At 42.6% G+C, this 16,335-nt stretch overlaps 7 protein-coding genes and 1 non-coding gene across 8 annotated transcripts; 7 read left to right on the forward strand and 1 right to left on the reverse strand.

The window, feature by feature from the left end:
• Positions 1-188: 188 nt before the first annotated feature.
• Positions 189-260, forward strand: FOA43_002493. The gene has a single exon. It is a non-coding gene; the product is annotated as a tRNA-Glu (tRNA).
• Positions 261-577: 317 nt separating this feature from the next.
• On the reverse strand, positions 578-1,234 carry FOA43_002494 (uncharacterized protein; the record flags this gene model as incomplete). Its single annotated transcript, XM_038922786.1, has 1 exon — positions 578-1,234. One exon carries the CDS (start codon positions 1,232-1,234, stop codon positions 578-580), a length of 657 nt encoding a protein of 218 aa, XP_038778714.1.
• An 880-nt stretch (positions 1,235-2,114) lies between these two features.
• On the forward strand, positions 2,115-3,227 carry FOA43_002495 (uncharacterized protein; the record flags this gene model as incomplete). Its single annotated transcript, XM_038922787.1, has 1 exon — positions 2,115-3,227. The coding sequence occupies one exon, from the start codon at positions 2,115-2,117 to the stop codon at positions 3,225-3,227; it is 1,113 nt and encodes a 370-aa protein (XP_038778715.1).
• A 207-nt stretch (positions 3,228-3,434) lies between these two features.
• On the forward strand, positions 3,435-3,878 carry FOA43_002496 (uncharacterized protein; the record flags this gene model as incomplete). Its single annotated transcript, XM_038922788.1, has 2 exons — positions 3,435-3,440; positions 3,522-3,878. 2 exons carry the CDS (start codon positions 3,435-3,437, stop codon positions 3,876-3,878), a joined length of 363 nt encoding a protein of 120 aa, XP_038778716.1.
• Positions 3,879-4,918: 1,040 nt separating this feature from the next.
• Positions 4,919-6,388, forward strand: FOA43_002497 (uncharacterized protein; the record flags this gene model as incomplete). The annotated part of the gene is made up of 1 exon (XM_038922789.1): positions 4,919-6,388. The coding sequence occupies one exon, from the start codon at positions 4,919-4,921 to the stop codon at positions 6,386-6,388; it is 1,470 nt and encodes a 489-aa protein (XP_038778717.1).
• A 286-nt stretch (positions 6,389-6,674) lies between these two features.
• On the forward strand, positions 6,675-10,184 carry FOA43_002498 (uncharacterized protein; the record flags this gene model as incomplete). The annotated part of the gene is made up of 1 exon (XM_038922790.1): positions 6,675-10,184. The coding sequence occupies one exon, from the start codon at positions 6,675-6,677 to the stop codon at positions 10,182-10,184; it is 3,510 nt and encodes a 1,169-aa protein (XP_038778718.1).
• A 386-nt stretch (positions 10,185-10,570) lies between these two features.
• On the forward strand, positions 10,571-11,989 carry FOA43_002499 (uncharacterized protein; the record flags this gene model as incomplete). The annotated part of the gene is made up of 1 exon (XM_038922791.1): positions 10,571-11,989. One exon carries the CDS (start codon positions 10,571-10,573, stop codon positions 11,987-11,989), a length of 1,419 nt encoding a protein of 472 aa, XP_038778719.1.
• A 143-nt stretch (positions 11,990-12,132) lies between these two features.
• On the forward strand, positions 12,133-16,295 carry FOA43_002500 (uncharacterized protein; the record flags this gene model as incomplete). The annotated part of the gene is made up of 3 exons (XM_038922792.1): positions 12,133-13,172; positions 13,203-13,225; positions 13,411-16,295. The coding sequence occupies 3 exons, from the start codon at positions 12,133-12,135 to the stop codon at positions 16,293-16,295; spliced, it is 3,948 nt and encodes a 1,315-aa protein (XP_038778720.1).
• Positions 16,296-16,335: the final 40 nt, after the last annotated feature.

Consider the following 16,335-nt stretch of genomic DNA (forward strand, 5'->3'; position numbering starts at 1 on the left):
TCTGAGGAAAACAAATATGACAATATACTCAAAGTGGAAGTAATAAAAATCTTGGTACAGAGAAAACGGCCAATATTATTGCCATAATGACAGATCACATTAATGTTTAGCAGTAAAAGAGCAAAGGATATTCGAAGGCATTGATTGTGGGATGTTAATACACTAAGGCCATTTTTATTCATTAACTATCCGATATAGTGTAATGGCTATCATGGTCCGCTTTCACCGGGCAGATTCGGGTTCGATTCCCGGTATCGGAATGCAATTTTGTTTTTCTCTTTCCTAGAGAGGAAGGACCCTGAAAACTATTTAAAGAAACTGGGTAGTATTCTGTAAAAAGAAAAGTAAGAGGTATATACGACTGCAAAGAGGCAGTATTGAGATACACTTTGTAATATGCCTTAAATATGGAATTGGCAACCAATAGAAAACAGAAAAAAGGGCTTCCAGTTATAATGGGGACAGGGGTCAGCAGAAATGACATAAAAATTAGTACTTAGTGACATTATATAAAAAAATGAATACAAATGAAAGAGAACAAGTGATGGAAGTGCCTTTCATCTTCTTTTTGAAGATCTTACAAAAGAGCAGCAAAAGCACCTGCACCAAGAGCAAGGATGCCTGCAGAACCGAACTTTTCAGCTCCCCCGGTAAAGGTAGTTAAATAAGCAGTAGTTTGAGGCTGACATTTAGTCTCGGTACAGGAAACGGTGGAAGAAGTGGTTTCTGTACCGGTGGAAGTGGTAGTTTTTGTACCGGTGTCAGTCTTGTTTCCAGCTCCACTAACCTTAACAACAGTCAAAGGTAGACATCCATCAGGAGCAGTAGAATTGCCAGAGTAGTACATCAACTCATAAGAGGATTCAGAGTTATCATAAGGATCATTAGTATTCTTACAGCCGTAGAATCCTTCTGAGGAGCCATCAACTAATAGGTTGTTGTCTTTATCAAAGGTGACTTCAACAGGGGCTGGGGAAACAGAAACGCCGACGAAACCGCTGTCAATAGTGAAATACTCGCTATAAGTGTCGTAGGAAACACTCAAAAACTTTGTGGATTCATCGTAGTCAAGGGTGTCGGAGCCTGAAGATAAGAAAGCATAGTTAATGCCAGCACCTTCATGAAGACTACTAATTCCTTTTCCGTTGACATCTTCCTTGGATGACATGGTGGAGAGCTGAACGGTCTCAGCGGAAACGGCAGCAGAGAGAATGATCAAATTTTTGAATTGCATAGTTAGTGTTTGTTTTGTTTCTTTGAAGTAAAGATACGGAAATAAAGATTTGGAAATTACTGAACATAATGGAGCGACATAAGGGACTTTTATAGCTGCAGAACTTAATCATGTATCTCAGTAAATTAACAAGCAATGGTCATCTGAAAATACATTTCTAATAATAGTTATAAGGGAAATCTTGTCTAACTGCCAACCCTCGTCAAACAGCCTCCCCAAATGGTATCTAACTAGTCTGGGCTAATTAATAGACCAGAAAAGGAAACTACCCCTCTTTTTTTTGTATTCACGAATCCATTTGCTCCAGCCGTCCGATACGCTACTATTATTAATTACGCAACACCTGCATTATAAAACAATGTGAGACCCTTAACTGAATTCCCAAACCGTCGAATCTCCGAGACCAGCAGTATCGTATCACCCAACTTGCCGAAAAAGGGAATACGAGCTTGATAATTTGGTCTCAGACTGGAATGAATAACTGTATGGCAGATTAACGGTACTAAATTTAGAACCTCGTCATATTTGCTAATGCCCCGCTTGACGTTGGCTGGGCGGAGAACAACCGCCAAATTGGAGATTGGGAATCAGGATGATAGCACTAGGAATTTCTTTTTTCTTTTCTGCATCGTCGCGTCGAGAGTCTATAGTGCAGGTACTATAACCTAGAAGTTACTTACACGCAGGTTGCATACACCCCCTGATCGAGAAAATTTCCTTTCTTCAAGGACATACCTAAATAGGAAAAATGTAAATACAAGTTTTTTGGAAAATTGGATTCAACCATGAAGAAAGCTAAAAAGTAGTAGGCCTATGAATTGTAAGTTTGCTTCCCAAGGACTACATTACTTTCTTTGCTACAGAGATATTTGTGACCAAGATGAAAACTCTTCGTTTGAATGAAGCCGAATCCGAGTCGGATCTATGCATATTAACTAAGCTGATCTCGAAATCCAGGAAGATCATCATACTTACGGGAGCTGGAATCAGTAGAAACGCTGGAATCCCAGATTTCCGCTCATCCAGTGGACTATACAAACAGACTTACAATAATGGAACAATAAACTGCAAAGAACTCTTTGATGTGTCAATATATAGGGAGGCAGATACTATCGAGTTGTTCAATCGATTCATGCAAAAGATGTACTACAATAAGGTGAAGAAAGCCAAGCCTACGAAGACGCACCTATTTATTTCCGCACTAAATAAACGCAGAAAGCTAATCCGTTGTTATACCCAAAATATCGATGGGCTCGAGAGGCAGCTGGGAATGAAAACAGAATTCGACCAGTTACAGGACTGGCCTCACCTTGATGTGGTACAACTTCATGGCGATTTGAACAAATTGAAATGTAGCCGGTGTTTTGAAAAATATGAATGGAATGAGATCTTTGTGGATCAGAAAGGTGCAGAAGAAGATGCGGGTCTTCTTATTGCATGTCCTAATTGCGTGGAAAAGTACAAAAAAATGCAGAGCTCGGGGAAAAGATGCTGTGCGTCGAGTATTGGAATAATTCGGCCAAATATCGTGCTTTATGGCGAAGACCATCCATATGGTGAAATTTTGGCAAAGGGAATGGAGCGTGACATTTCTCGAAGACCTAAACTCTTTCTTATTTTTGGCACATCTCTCAAGGTGGTTGGGGTGAAACGGTTGGTAAGGAAACTTTGCAAGACAATTCATGAAAATGACCCAGAAGGAAAAGTGGCCATCATAAACAATACGGGACTTTGCCAGAGCAGTTGGGGAAAATATATTGATTATCAGGTTTTAAGTGACTGCGATGACTGGTGTAATTACGTGGAGAAGAAGGTGCCGAGATTGTTCAGAGAGACGAAAAAGCCTGAAAATCTCAAAATAGGATCCAAAAAGAGATTATCGTCATCATTATCGTCATCATTATCGTCATCGTCATCGTCTTCGTCATCATCCCATACAATCATCATTGAAAATCCTGCCAAAAGGATTAAAGCTGAAATAGTTGTTGTATGATTATGTAATCCCGAAAAAATTAGTTAGTGGGAAAAACAAAATGAAAGATTCTAAGCAGTAAGCAGTAACAGTGTTAGTGATAGTTAGCATAATATGCAAAGAGAGCAGGAGCTACGAGTTGCTCATGAATATAATTTAATTCATGCTGTGGGAAATGCGGAGTTGCAGTATAAATTGAAGGGGAAATTTGAAGAGAGTTTAGAAGATATGCAGGTAGAGATGCCCAACAGCTTGGACTGTAAGATTGAGATAAGTACTAGAGGCAAGGGAAATTCAAAAATTCGAGAAATAAAGTACGATTTAAGCAAAGATGGTGTGGCATTCAACGTGAACTTCTGCTACTGTTGTCGAAGGCTATTGATTCCTGGAGCTAACATGGAAATCCGGGTCAGATATGATAAAAAGAGTGTCAAAAGATATCTGGTGTACAGATGCTGTGGATGCAAGACGGAGGTTCGATTTTATACTCTTTTGGATAAACGAGAGAAGAAGAGAGTCGAAGAAAGGGGGGAAAAGGAGTCAAAGAGTAACGACAAGCAGCGTAATGGTAAGCGTCGCAGATTACGTGAACTTCTGAAAAAGAAAAGCATAAAAAAGGAAGGAATTACTAGAGGTAAAAAGCAACTTGACTTATTTGACTTTATGAAGTAATTAGCATCGCGAAGGTTGAACGGAAGCAGACGGATCCGACTCGTGAAGCGAATAAAGAACAATAAAGAAAAGCTTAATTTAATTGTGGAAAGAAAATCGCATGTTTCGATTAGCAAACAATAGAGATTAGGTGTCGTCTATGACTTGAACTTTACGGGTAAGCTCGGGGTGCGCGGGTGGCAGAATCTGCCTGCTAGCTCCTAGCTCCTACCTCGTCAGCCCGCCGCAACCGTCAGCCCGCAACCGCGATAACCCTGTCAACGCAACCGCGTCAGCCCGTAATAACCCGATTATGGTTCCATTTTTCATCACCCAAGTTGTCTTCCGGATCTACCGTGAGCGACCTGCTCAGTGACCCATCTAAAGTTGTATAGTTTATCGATCCATTTGTTTTTCCTAAATTATTTAATCATCATCTTTTCTTCTTGGTTTTGGTTTCTTTGCCACCGGGACTATCTGCGCTGCTCGTTCCTTGATTTGACAGTTCGATTTATTACATCATCCGGGTACTTGCGCGAGCCGAAGCAGTCAAGTGTCAGTGTATCGAACTACACAGTGATTTAATCCACCTAAGTGTTTCTCGATTGGTAGATACTCAGATTATACCCCTTCTCCCTCGTCTACTTACTTTCTTTCTCTCTGTTTGATCCTTCCGTCCTTTTCTTCACCCCTTCTTTCTTACTTGGACTCTGATCACCTCTCCGGGTCTGGAAAATTTTTCTTTTTCCGCACCCCATTCCCCACAAAACTAAGTGTCCCAGTTTAGAGTGTTTCGATCGTTCCTAAAGATTCTCGTATCAGTTAGTCGTCTATTCCAATACAGCTGCAGCTGATACAAATATTTTCTTTGACAAGCCGTTCGTTCGTTCATTCATTCATTCATTCATTCATTAATCTGTGCAGCACTTGCTGTATCTATTCATTTGCCCCGTCGCCAGTCGCCCTCCTAATCCTTTTTCCCCGGCTTTTATTTATTCACTTCTACTCTCCTATTATTCCTAGATTTTTTATTTTTTTGCTTTTATGCTTGATTCATGACCATGTCTACCATACAACAGCAACACCACTCCGAGCAGCTTCATAGTATCTCGGCCAAACCCCTGGACCGTTCTTGTTCCGAGGTTCCCAAGTCTACTAATGATTACACCTACAATCACAAACGAACCCATTCTCATACCAACCGTGTCAACATCGTGTCTCGTTCTCCTCAGTCTCCGTCACCGATCCCCCTTGCCAAATCACTGTCACTGTCGGCTATTCCGGACGAGCCGATCACTATCCGTACCAGTAAGAAGTGGGTACTTCCTCCTCGGCCCAAACCAGGTAGAAAGCCTTCTTTGGCCAAGAAGGAGAAAAAGAGGCATGTGAAGAAGAAGAGGTCTACTACCTTAATGTCTTCGCCAACGCCTGTACAATCTTCTTTACAGAATGCCATTCCGGGCCCCTCACAGGGCTCCTCACAGGGCTCCTCACAGGGCTCCTCGCAGTACTTGGAGGTGGACTCTTCGATCATTCAGAACCCGATCAAACAAAAGATCCTCCAAATTAACGAGGAGAATTACTACCTCAAACTGGAAGTGATCAAAATGGTAACTGATTTGAAGAACATGCGTGAAGTATCCACAGATGTCAAATCAGGGCCAATTGCCATTGCATCTGCCTCTGCCACTCGCGGTACGAAGCGTAGTCATGATGATGACATCAACGATTTTTTAGTATCTTTAGTCGATTTGAGTCACACCGATAGGCAGAAGCAGGAGCAGCTAGCTCTTCCGCATACTCAGAACCCTCAAGCTGTGCCAGCCGATGACCCCTTACTATCCTCTCCCATTGTGTCACCGTTGCTGCTTGAACGGGTACTTAGTGAAGATCCCGTAGCTGCCGTGGCTACTCTTCCCGAAGAACCTCGCATTGACCAGTTTCTCAATTTGGACCAGGATGATATTCCATTTCTACTACAAGCTTCTCCTACCAACCTCAGCGAGGACGATGATCTCACTTCTACGCTCTCTACAACTCCTAGCACCATGTTAACGTCGATTAAGACCAATGATACACTAGATTCTCTCAGTGGAAGTACGGTAGTCTCCACTAACAGCCCCAGATTCAAATTCAAACTGCTAGATATTCCAGAAATGGATGTTACGGCAAAGACTGCTGTGCGTGATAAGGGCTTTTCGATATTCAATGGACCCACCTCCTTGATTGACGATGCGCTCTTTGACAAACCTACAACGATGGATGTCTCAAATATGGTGCAAATGACTCTCAAAAACGGCATTACTGGTAATAATGGTACAGAAATTGCCTCAGGGAAGACCTCCACCACAGCCACCAGGAGTACCACCAGAAGTACCACCGGGAGTACCACCAGGAGTACTACCGGGAGTACCCCGAGCAATACAACAAACACTACAGAAAATGACGATTATTACGAATTCGATGGACTTGATGATGTTGAGATGGAATTCGAAAATTTCATAAATGGCAACGACTTAGAGATGAAATGATGATCTTAATTCAGGTTTCGGTAAGGATTATATAAATATGAATTGGATACTAGATTTCCGTAACTAGTGCCATGTGGCTCTGGCTCTGTAGGATGTCGCGAGTGTAATCAAGATGTCCCACGTGCGCGGCACCTGGTGAGTTTTCCCAGGCTAGAGACATGAATTCACGGGACCCGTAGGGGATCCCGTCTAGGATCCCGTCTAAGGTCTTCTCTTTCTATAATATATATAATTTCAGCCTATAGAGTCCACATAACTCCTTCCTTCTTCTTTCCCCCCGTAAACGATGAAGTTTGGAAAATACCTTGCTGCCAGGCAGTTGGAGTTCCCGGAATATGCGGGTAACTTCATCAACTACAAGGCGCTCAAGAAACTCATCAATGCGCTCACTCAAGACATCTCTAAGCCTCTCCAGGACAAGAAAGGATCCTTTTTTTTCCGGCTGGAACGTGAATTGGAGAAGGTCAATGACTTTTACCTTAAGAAAGAATCCGAGTTGAAGTTTCGCTTGGACATTCTTATCTCCAAGAAGGATAGGTTCTTCAAGTCACATAATGGTGGAAAGATCAATAAGAACAGCGTTAATTTCGTCAGCTTGTATGACGGGTTCAAGAAATTTTCCAAGGATTTGGATCGCTTAGAGCAGTTTGTTGAACTTAACGAAACTGGGTTCACTAAAGTGCTAAAAAAATGGGATAAGAGATCCAAGTCGAGTACCAAAGAGTTATATTTGACTACTGCTGTCAATGTACAACCTGTGTTTCATAGGAGCCAGATAATCGAGTTGAGTGATTTAGTGGCTAACAATTTGATGGAATTAGAGAGTTTGGCTGAAGGTGACACCGGCTTTGTTAGATATGAAACCAGTAGCTGTAAAACCGATTCAACTACTGGTTCTACACCTACTTTAGATAGCTCTGTGAGATATCATAATATCATGGGCTCTTGCGACGAGCTTTATACTGATTTCTATGAAATTACTGTGCAGAATGCCAATCTCTCTCAGGAAGATCAGATGGCCAAATTCAAGGAATGGTCCAATCAAATCATTTCCAAACTTCCGGATGACACAAAGAAATACACGTTATCCAAAGTGTTCTTACTTCTCATTCCAAATCTGCACATCCCAGATGCTTCTCTCTTACAATTCTACCAATACTTCAAAGAGTTTATTGATCTAAGTTTCGTTGACGACCTAAATGGAAGAAACTGTTTGATTGAAGCCTCCACTTGCCAAATGAATAGAAATCCCATCGTTGAGCTACTCCTCAAGTCGGATTTGGACCCCACAAAGAAAGATGTCTCTGGTAGAACCTGCCTCCATTATGTTACAGAAAACGGAAGAGACGACTTGCTACTTCTTCTTCTCTCTTCTTCAAAAGCCGGATCCATCATCGACTCGATGGACAACGAGTCAATCTCTCCTTTGCTTTTCGCCATAATCAACAATCACGTATCTTGCGTCAGCACTTTATTACAACACGGAGCCAATGGACTTCCACAACAGGATGATTTGAAGCCTAAGTATCTTCCTCTCAACGTTGCCTGCAAGATCGGCACTTACGAGGTAGTTCAGTTGGTATTAGGCCGCTACGGTGCACCTGAAAAGGCCAAACAGGATCATCTTCTCACCAATAGTGCACAATGCAATGCAGAAGGCCTTCTTCCTCTTCACATAGTGGCCTCCTCCGGCCACGAACAACTTGTGCCTCTATTGTTGCAATACGGTGCAGATATCAATCAACTTGACAGACTTAACAAGTGGTCTCCTATATTTTATGCAGTCATGGAAGGCTACGATTCTCTGACTCACGAATTGATTGGTTACGGTGCCAATTTCAAGATACAAGACGAAGATGGTTTCGATCCGTTGTACTACGCCATATGGGAGGGTAATGTCGAGGTTTTGAATGTTTTAATGGAAAGCTACAAGGAAGAGAACAGTGATAAGATGAGTGAGGTTGAAGAGGATGGAAATGAGGCTCAAAACTGTATCGAAGAGGCGTTGGCAATACCTCCGATGGTTTCACTTGGCCCCAAATCACAGATCAGCTCTTCTGATATCATCCCGTTCTCCATAGACATGATTCCGGATCTTTCACTTCCTCCTCCAATCATTCCCCTACGTAAGTATGGCCACAACTTTCTTGAAAAGAAGATATTCCTCAAACTTTCGTTTTACACTTCCAGAAACTCGGTACGGTTGAATCCTGACACGTTTCTCACCTCCATTCCTGGCCGTATCACCATTTCATGTGATAGGAATGACCTTATTCCTCGAAATTTGCTGCTTCCGGTGTTGGACAACGATAAATCAATCACCTTCCAGACAGATTCCTTCGATGAGTCATTTAACATTGAATTTGAACTTTTCCCAATGTTCGGCACCAGACTTCTAGCCAAGGCCACTCTTCCTTCTTCCGTCCTCATCACATCCTATCCCGGATCAGGTTCCAAGCTTAGCGGCGATTTAGAGATCCCTCTTAGTGATGTCAAGCTTCGTAATACTGGATTTTTAAGATTCAATTACGAGATCGTTTATCCTTATAGTGGTGCCCCTTTGGAGATTTCCTTATACGATACTTACTGGAAGTCGTCTTCAGTGGCAGAAGAGAAGGAGAGGCAAAGACAGCAGCAGATTCAATTACAGAAGCAGGAAGAACACCACCAGAATACAAATGTCTCTTTTGTTACTGCCTCTTCACTTACTGGCATCTACTATCGTGTTCCGTTGTACTTACTTAACGATGGAACACCTATAGTTTGCCCTAAGTATCTAATTGATGTAGGAGGAGGTGTATCTTTACCTATATGCTGCTTCGGATTTGATCAACTACACCATTTATTTTATGGGAACAACACAGAGTACAAGACTCTTTGCGAACAGCTCGGTGATTTGAAAGGGGACGGATTTCGCTTGCGATTCTACGAGATCTTGAGCCGATTATACATGCCATTGAACGAGTTCCTTGACATAGTGGATCCAGAGATAGCTCTCAACTTGGAGATCTTCTACCCCTCGGTATACGAGCTGGAATTCTATGATATCAAGCTCTTCACGTCTTTTTCTTCCAACGAGCTAATTCACAAGTGTAATGTGGAGGCGCAGCTTAACACTCCAACAGACAACTGCCTCAACAACTTCATTGATTTGATTCTCACCGATGTGTTTAACCACGTGCGCAAGTTACGTCACAACCACAATAGTAACAGTTTGAGATCGAGATCGTTAATTCTCTCTTCCGACAACTCGACTGTTTGCACGATTTTGAACTGGAAGCAGCCAAATTATCCTGTTTTCTACAATCTTAACGGTGTTAAATACGATAGTCAGCAGGACTCGTTTTATGAGTGCACGGCGAACGGTTTTTTAAAGAAGGATAAGATCAATCTACAAACAAAGAATGCTGAAAAACTGGAGAGGAAGGAGCTTCAACAAAATCACCATAGCTTGCTCATAGACAACATTGACTCGATCAACAAAGACTCGTCAGAATACATAAACAGTCTGCAGTATCAGGACAAGCTTTCCAGATCGATTAAGTTAGCTGCGGATTTTGCCAGCACCAATAACATGCTCGGAATTACGGTTCCTGCCAAGTTATTGAGGATATGTCCTACTATGGCCGAGTCGATCCGAGCTAAGGGACTCATTTTGGTAGCTGCCAAGGACGAGAATGGCTTGGTGGTGAAGCAGGGCCAGATCCAGCCGTTAGTCACAAAATATGGTGACATTAATGTGAACGGCTTGAGGTTTAACGACATAGTAAGCTTCAAAGATACGATTGATATGTAAGTGTCACATAGAATAATACATGACGTCCGTACACCAACAATAAGAGGACTGTAGGCCTCGAGACGCCTATAACTTCCCGATTCGGAACCGAGAAAGACTGAAAATCGTATCACATTTCATCACATTGTGTCACCCTGGGTGGCATGATTGCCGAATATCAGAATCCGTATGGTGACAAGATTAGACAGACTACGGATTATACTTGAAGAAGGAGTATCAGACGGCAGAAATGAGCAAGTTATCTAGAAATGGAGTTTCCTAATTAGGCAATTACTTGCTAGGACCGAATCCTTTATCAATCTGACATTGGTATAAATAGAGGGTAATCAAACTACAGTAGCTTGTAGAAACACTCAGTTCAAGAAGAAAGTAAACATAACTGTATAATGACCCAAGATAAAAGTGAAGGATCGGAATCGTACGTGTTCCAAAGAACAGTGTCAGAAGTGGCCCCAATGTTAGTGGATGCCGATGGTATGTACATTACATACGAAGATCCAAAGACCAAGATCCGCAGGACTGTAATTGATGCCATGACAGGTGCTGCAGTTGGTTCATTGGGTCACAAGGACAAGGAGGTCACCACATATATGGGAGATGCTGCCAAGAATTCCTTCTACTCTTTTGGTATGTACTTCTCCAACTATGCTGCGGAAGAACTTTCCAAATTCATGATTGACAGATCTCCAAAGGGCCACTTTGCATCCGCTTTGTGGGTTGGTTCCGGATCCGAGGCTAACGAAAATGCCCTCAAGATTGCTAAACAGTACCATAATGAACGAGGAGACACCAAGAGATACCGGTTTATCTCCAGAAAGAATGCATACCATGGTTTCACCATTGGCGCCTTGTCTGTTGGCGATGGCGTGCGTAAGGAGGACTTCAAGCAGATCTTGCTCAGCGACGAGCAGACTCCAAAAGTCTCTGCTTGCAACCCTTACAGGGGAATTACCGATACTGTTAACGAGGAGCAGTACACCCAACAACTTCTTAAAGAATTGGAGGATTGCTTCATTAAGAATGATCCTTCTACCGTTTGTGCTGTCATTTTCGAGACTGTTGGTGGCTCATCATTTGGTACTGTCCCCCCTCCAAAGGGTTATTTGGATGGTGCCAGAGAGCTATGCCATAAGTACGGTGCTTTGTTTATGTTAGACGAAGTCATGTGCGGGTTGGGAAGATCTGGTCATTACCATACTTACGAGAAGTTCATGACCAGTGGCAATGGTCCTGATCTGATGACAATTGGTAAGACTATTGGCTCTGGTTTCGTCACCTTGGCCGGTGTTTTGATCTCCCCGATGGTGAAGAACGAAATTGTTTCGGGCTCCAATGCGGTTTCTGGTGCCCAGACTTACCACTGTCATGAGTTCAACTGTAAGATTGGCTTGGCTGTTCAAAAGAAGATTTTGAGAGACAATCTAGTTGAAAAGGCTGCCAAAGTGGGCCAGTATATGTTTGACTCTATCAAAGAACAATTGAAGGACTCGAAGATAGTCGGTGATATTAGAGGTCTTCCTCTATTCTTCTCCCTCGAGTTCTGTGACCCCGTCACCAAAAAATCGTTCCCTCCCGAATGGAAAGTCAGCTACAAGGTTTCTGACAAGGCTTTGGAAAATGGTATTACAACCATGGGAATGCAAGGTACCAATGGAGCTTCCAAGGACGATAAGGGAGAAGTTGTTGGACTAGGAGACCACCTTTCCATTGCTCCAGCTTATATCATCACCATGAAGGAGGCAGACATAATTATTAAGGACCTAGTTAAGGCAGTCAAGGATACCGAAGCTGAGCTTCCATTATAAGTACTTTAATTGAATGATCTTGTTCTAAAATAAAATAAATGTATATAACAATCCTGCGGACCGTGGTGAGTCATGCCTCGATTAGGAAATGAAATTGGAGTTGATTCAACACCTCTATGTTTTTCATCCCAAAGATTATCAAGATGACCAATATAAACGTTGGCACCAGTACTGACGATGATAAACTGGTTCATGTGCCGTCTTCGTCTATCCCGGCCATTACGGGAGAGATAAAGTATGTAGATCCGATGTTTAAGATGCCTTCAGTGTTGGCTCCCTACAAAGTGGCCATTCTATCATACTCTGCATCTCTCGTGAGTACTGCTGTAGGATTTCCCCTCGATTCTATCAAGACTCGGATGCAGACCCATAATTTCGCCAGTGCTTTGGAATGCTTCAAACTTACGCTGAGACTTGAAGGTTTTGGGGGACTATTCAGAGGAATCGCTGCACCACTCATTTCAACCTCTTTTTCTAGATCGTTGGGAGTATCGATTTTTGCCCGGACGAAACCAATTATTTCCTCCGTTATGGTCCCCGTATGGGGTGTTGAACCTCTTATCAAAGTCAACAACTCTTTGACAAACCCTCAACTTGCTATTGTCATTAACAATATCCCCATTTCTTTACTCTCCGGTGGCATAGCAGGTTCCGTGGTAAGCGCATTTGCATGTCCTTTCGAGCTCACCAAGATTTTTCAGCAGATCATCATGTTGGTGAATTCTGACACTCAGACAAACCTTCGGTCCGAAAAACTACCGACTAGACTCTACGAGGTGACTAAATCTATAGTAGATCACGAGGGAGCTCGCGGGTTGTATTCCGGCTACAGATACCACATACTGAGAGATTCTCTTTCTTCGAGTCTTTTCTACGGACTTTATGAGACCGTTAAGATGGGATTCCAATCGTTGAGTGGGACAGCCTTGGAAAAGGGTCTACTAAGTAACTCTCTTAAAGACAAATTAGACATTATATGCGTTCCAGTGGCGGGAGCCCTGGCAGGTTGCATTTCTTGGATCACTGTCTTTCCGATAGATACCGTCAAGTCTCAGTATCAAAGAGACGTTGTGGGAAATATAGTACGTGCTCGATCTGGACTCAAAAGGCTTCCCGTAGTGGCTAGACCACTTCGTTTTCCTACCAGGGAAATGTATAAAGGCTTGGGGCCGTCAATTACCAGGTCAATTATAACTACTGCTATATTTTTCAGTCTGTTTGAGGCTTTAATGAAGAGTATAGCTTGATCGACTGATAGAGCTAACTAACTACCTAATATTCACTCTTAACATCCGTACACCAATAACACCACTCGGTTGATGATTTTGGATCATCCATCTACTTCATCTCCCTGTCTCACTCTTTCTCTTCTGTATTCATAACCCACCACCACGAAATGCTGCTACTATTTTTACTTGTAGCGGCATTTTTGGGTCCTGTACAATCTGCTTTCGTTCGCTCTTATAACTCTGGTAATGTTTCTACTTTGAGGTTCACCAACTTCCTTACAAACGTCTCATACCTGCCTGAAACTGGCACCATGGACTTCCAGCTTCGTGCATTCGCTTTGGAAGAGGTTGTGGATGTTAATTCCACTACAAACATGTATACTACTATTCATTTCAGGCTTAAATACGTTGACGATTTGATTGTCGATCAGTATCTAAGGCTCTGTGACTACGCCTCGGTCAATCATATGACCTCATATTACGTTCCCAAGGGAGTATTTACAGGGATCGAGAATCTCTTCTCTTACGGTGGAACAATGACTCAAACCGTTTCCACTTTGGTTAAAGTTAACGGTACTCAAACGTCTACTTCCCTTGTGGAAATGACAACAGAAGGCCCTAGACTACTCAACTCTACTGATGGAGATGTCGATATTCTTCCGGTGGGCATTCAAAAACGATACTATACTTCGGGGAATACATCCGCAATTTTACGGTATCATTATATGGCTTCTGGAGAGTCTCCTATAATGAAAGTACAACATCGTAAAGATGATCCTGATGTCTATACGGATCCTGCTGTGGTTACCCTACCCCAATCATTTGAAACAGTTCAAGTGTCTGTCCCGACAACTGTTTACAGCGAGGCATCAGATTCTCCTTCATATTCCTCCTCTTCTTCTGCCTCTTCCTATGCTACCGCTTCTTCTTGTCCCATATTCAAAAACAACGAAGTCATTATCAATCTTTCCGCACAGGTGGGACATCGGTCTGCCTTTGGTTCCTTTGAACTGGAGGTGGAGATCATTTCACCTGATGCTGAACATAGCGTCATAGGATACACAGGTTCATCGATTAGCACAGTTCAAAATGCAAAGTTCTCTGCCTTCTTGTCCATTTTCTTTGCGTCTCTTTTGGGTGTCATCTTCCTAAGTAACCTTACCAACATTTTCCTCTCGCCCTATCAAGATTCTCAAGATGTCTACCTCATGTCTGCAGCCATGATTTGCAATGCTCCTTTGCTTAACCAGGTGACTCCATTATTTGTTGATTTCATACACTATTTACAGTTCATATTCTTCATGGCTGCACTTAATCTAAACTATCCAGGCTTTTTTAGTCCGCTAGTTGCAAGCTTCCGCTGGGTAGCACTTCTGGGCACAAAAAGTATCAACGGAGATTCTGTTGGCAACGTTTATCAGACCATATACACCGGGGGTTTAAAGGCTTTACTTAATGGAGCAGGTGACAATTCCATGAACTTCCAATGGATGTGGTTACTTATCAACTTTATAATTTTCATTTGCGGCTACATTTTGGTTTATAACGTGCTCTTTGCAGTTGTATACCTTATCCGCAGACTTCGTGGGTCCCCTGTGGGTGTTGGTTCCAAGAGGAGCTGTCTCTGTTACAACATGGGCGTGATTCTCTATTCATTTCTTAGTGTTGCTGCTATTCCTCTTCTTACAGTCTCCCTATACATTATGGCTACTTACAACAGCAATCCGTATGGTGGTCCCAATAATAATGATACATTTGCTGTATGGTGTGTGGTGACAGGAGCCTTGGTTCTAGTTATGTTTGTTGGCTTGATGGCATTTTTTGGCATTAAATACGTATTTTCTGATGCTGGCAAGAATAAACTCTACACCAAACTAACGACGATTCTTATATGGAACTTGTTCTATTCCAGTTTCAACGTTGCCAAGGTGGCATTTGTCCTTGTTGACCAATCCGAATTTCTTATCTTCAGCATAGTAATTGGATGCGCTCAGTCGAATGGAGTGGCACAGCTTTCTGTCATTATCGTTACCAAGTCGTTGTATCTTGTTCTCCTCGTCATCTACAAACCATACTATTCGAAAACGCGGATGAACCGTAACAAGATGGCTTGTTCAGCGGCCAGTATCATTGTATCACTCCTCCATGTTCCGTTTGTTTATCATCTTGATGCAAGCGATTCTATACGTACCAGGTTTATATGGGCTATCAGTATCATACACCTTCTCGTCATAGTGACATTGTTTTTGCTTCCTACGATGCAGAACATTTATTTGTGTTTTAAGTGGTACTACAAATACCGTAAGGGAGACAAGGGCACGGATATTCCAGATTATCGTGATGATGGTGACTTTATAGAGCTTCCATTCTCTTCGGATAATCGGTCTCTTACGTCAGACGGCACTTTCGCTGATTTGCTGACAATGCCACCACTCTCGCCCTCTGTTTCTGGCATTCTTCATGATAGCTCTAGCGAGATTAACACCAGTGACTCTACAGAATCAGCAAGGAACTTTGATAAGCCGTTACCCGCCTACACGCAGAGAAGCACTAAAGATTGGATGGCTCGAGAGGTGGATATGTACTACAATGCACGCCGAATTCTCGACCCGGATCCTGAAGTTCGTCAACTCTGGGAGGAAAGGGGACGGAAATTGGTCAAGGCTAACAATGCTTTTGCTGAGAAGACAAGAACCAATCGGAGGGATGAGGATGTTGGCGGAACCAATATCAAGTCTGGTTCTTGGATGTGGTTGGAAAACATCAAGAAAGTTCATTTCAGTTACAGAAGGAGACCTCCCAGGTCGTTTGAGGTTATGAGACCACATCCTTTGATAGTGAATCGAGATTTGGCTCGGATCGAAACCCGTTACACACTCTCCACTTATACTGCAACATTTACTACAAACAGTGGGATTGTTAAGGACGACATTTCAGACGTCGAAGGATCTCCTTTGTCGCCGGTCACAGCTACACAAGATTCTGATCAATTGTCGATACCATCTGTAATTGATCCGGAGTCCAAGAGACTCGCGCTCAGAGTGGTCAATACGGTGTCGGATGAGGACGAAGTATGATAACGAGACTTTTTTTCTTTTACTGCATCTTTTAGAATGA

This window comes from Brettanomyces nanus, chromosome 2 (genome assembly GCF_011074865.1).
Source record: "Brettanomyces nanus chromosome 2, complete sequence".
In the NCBI taxonomy this organism is placed as follows: Eukaryota; Fungi; Ascomycota; class Pichiomycetes; order Pichiales; family Pichiaceae; genus Brettanomyces; species Brettanomyces nanus.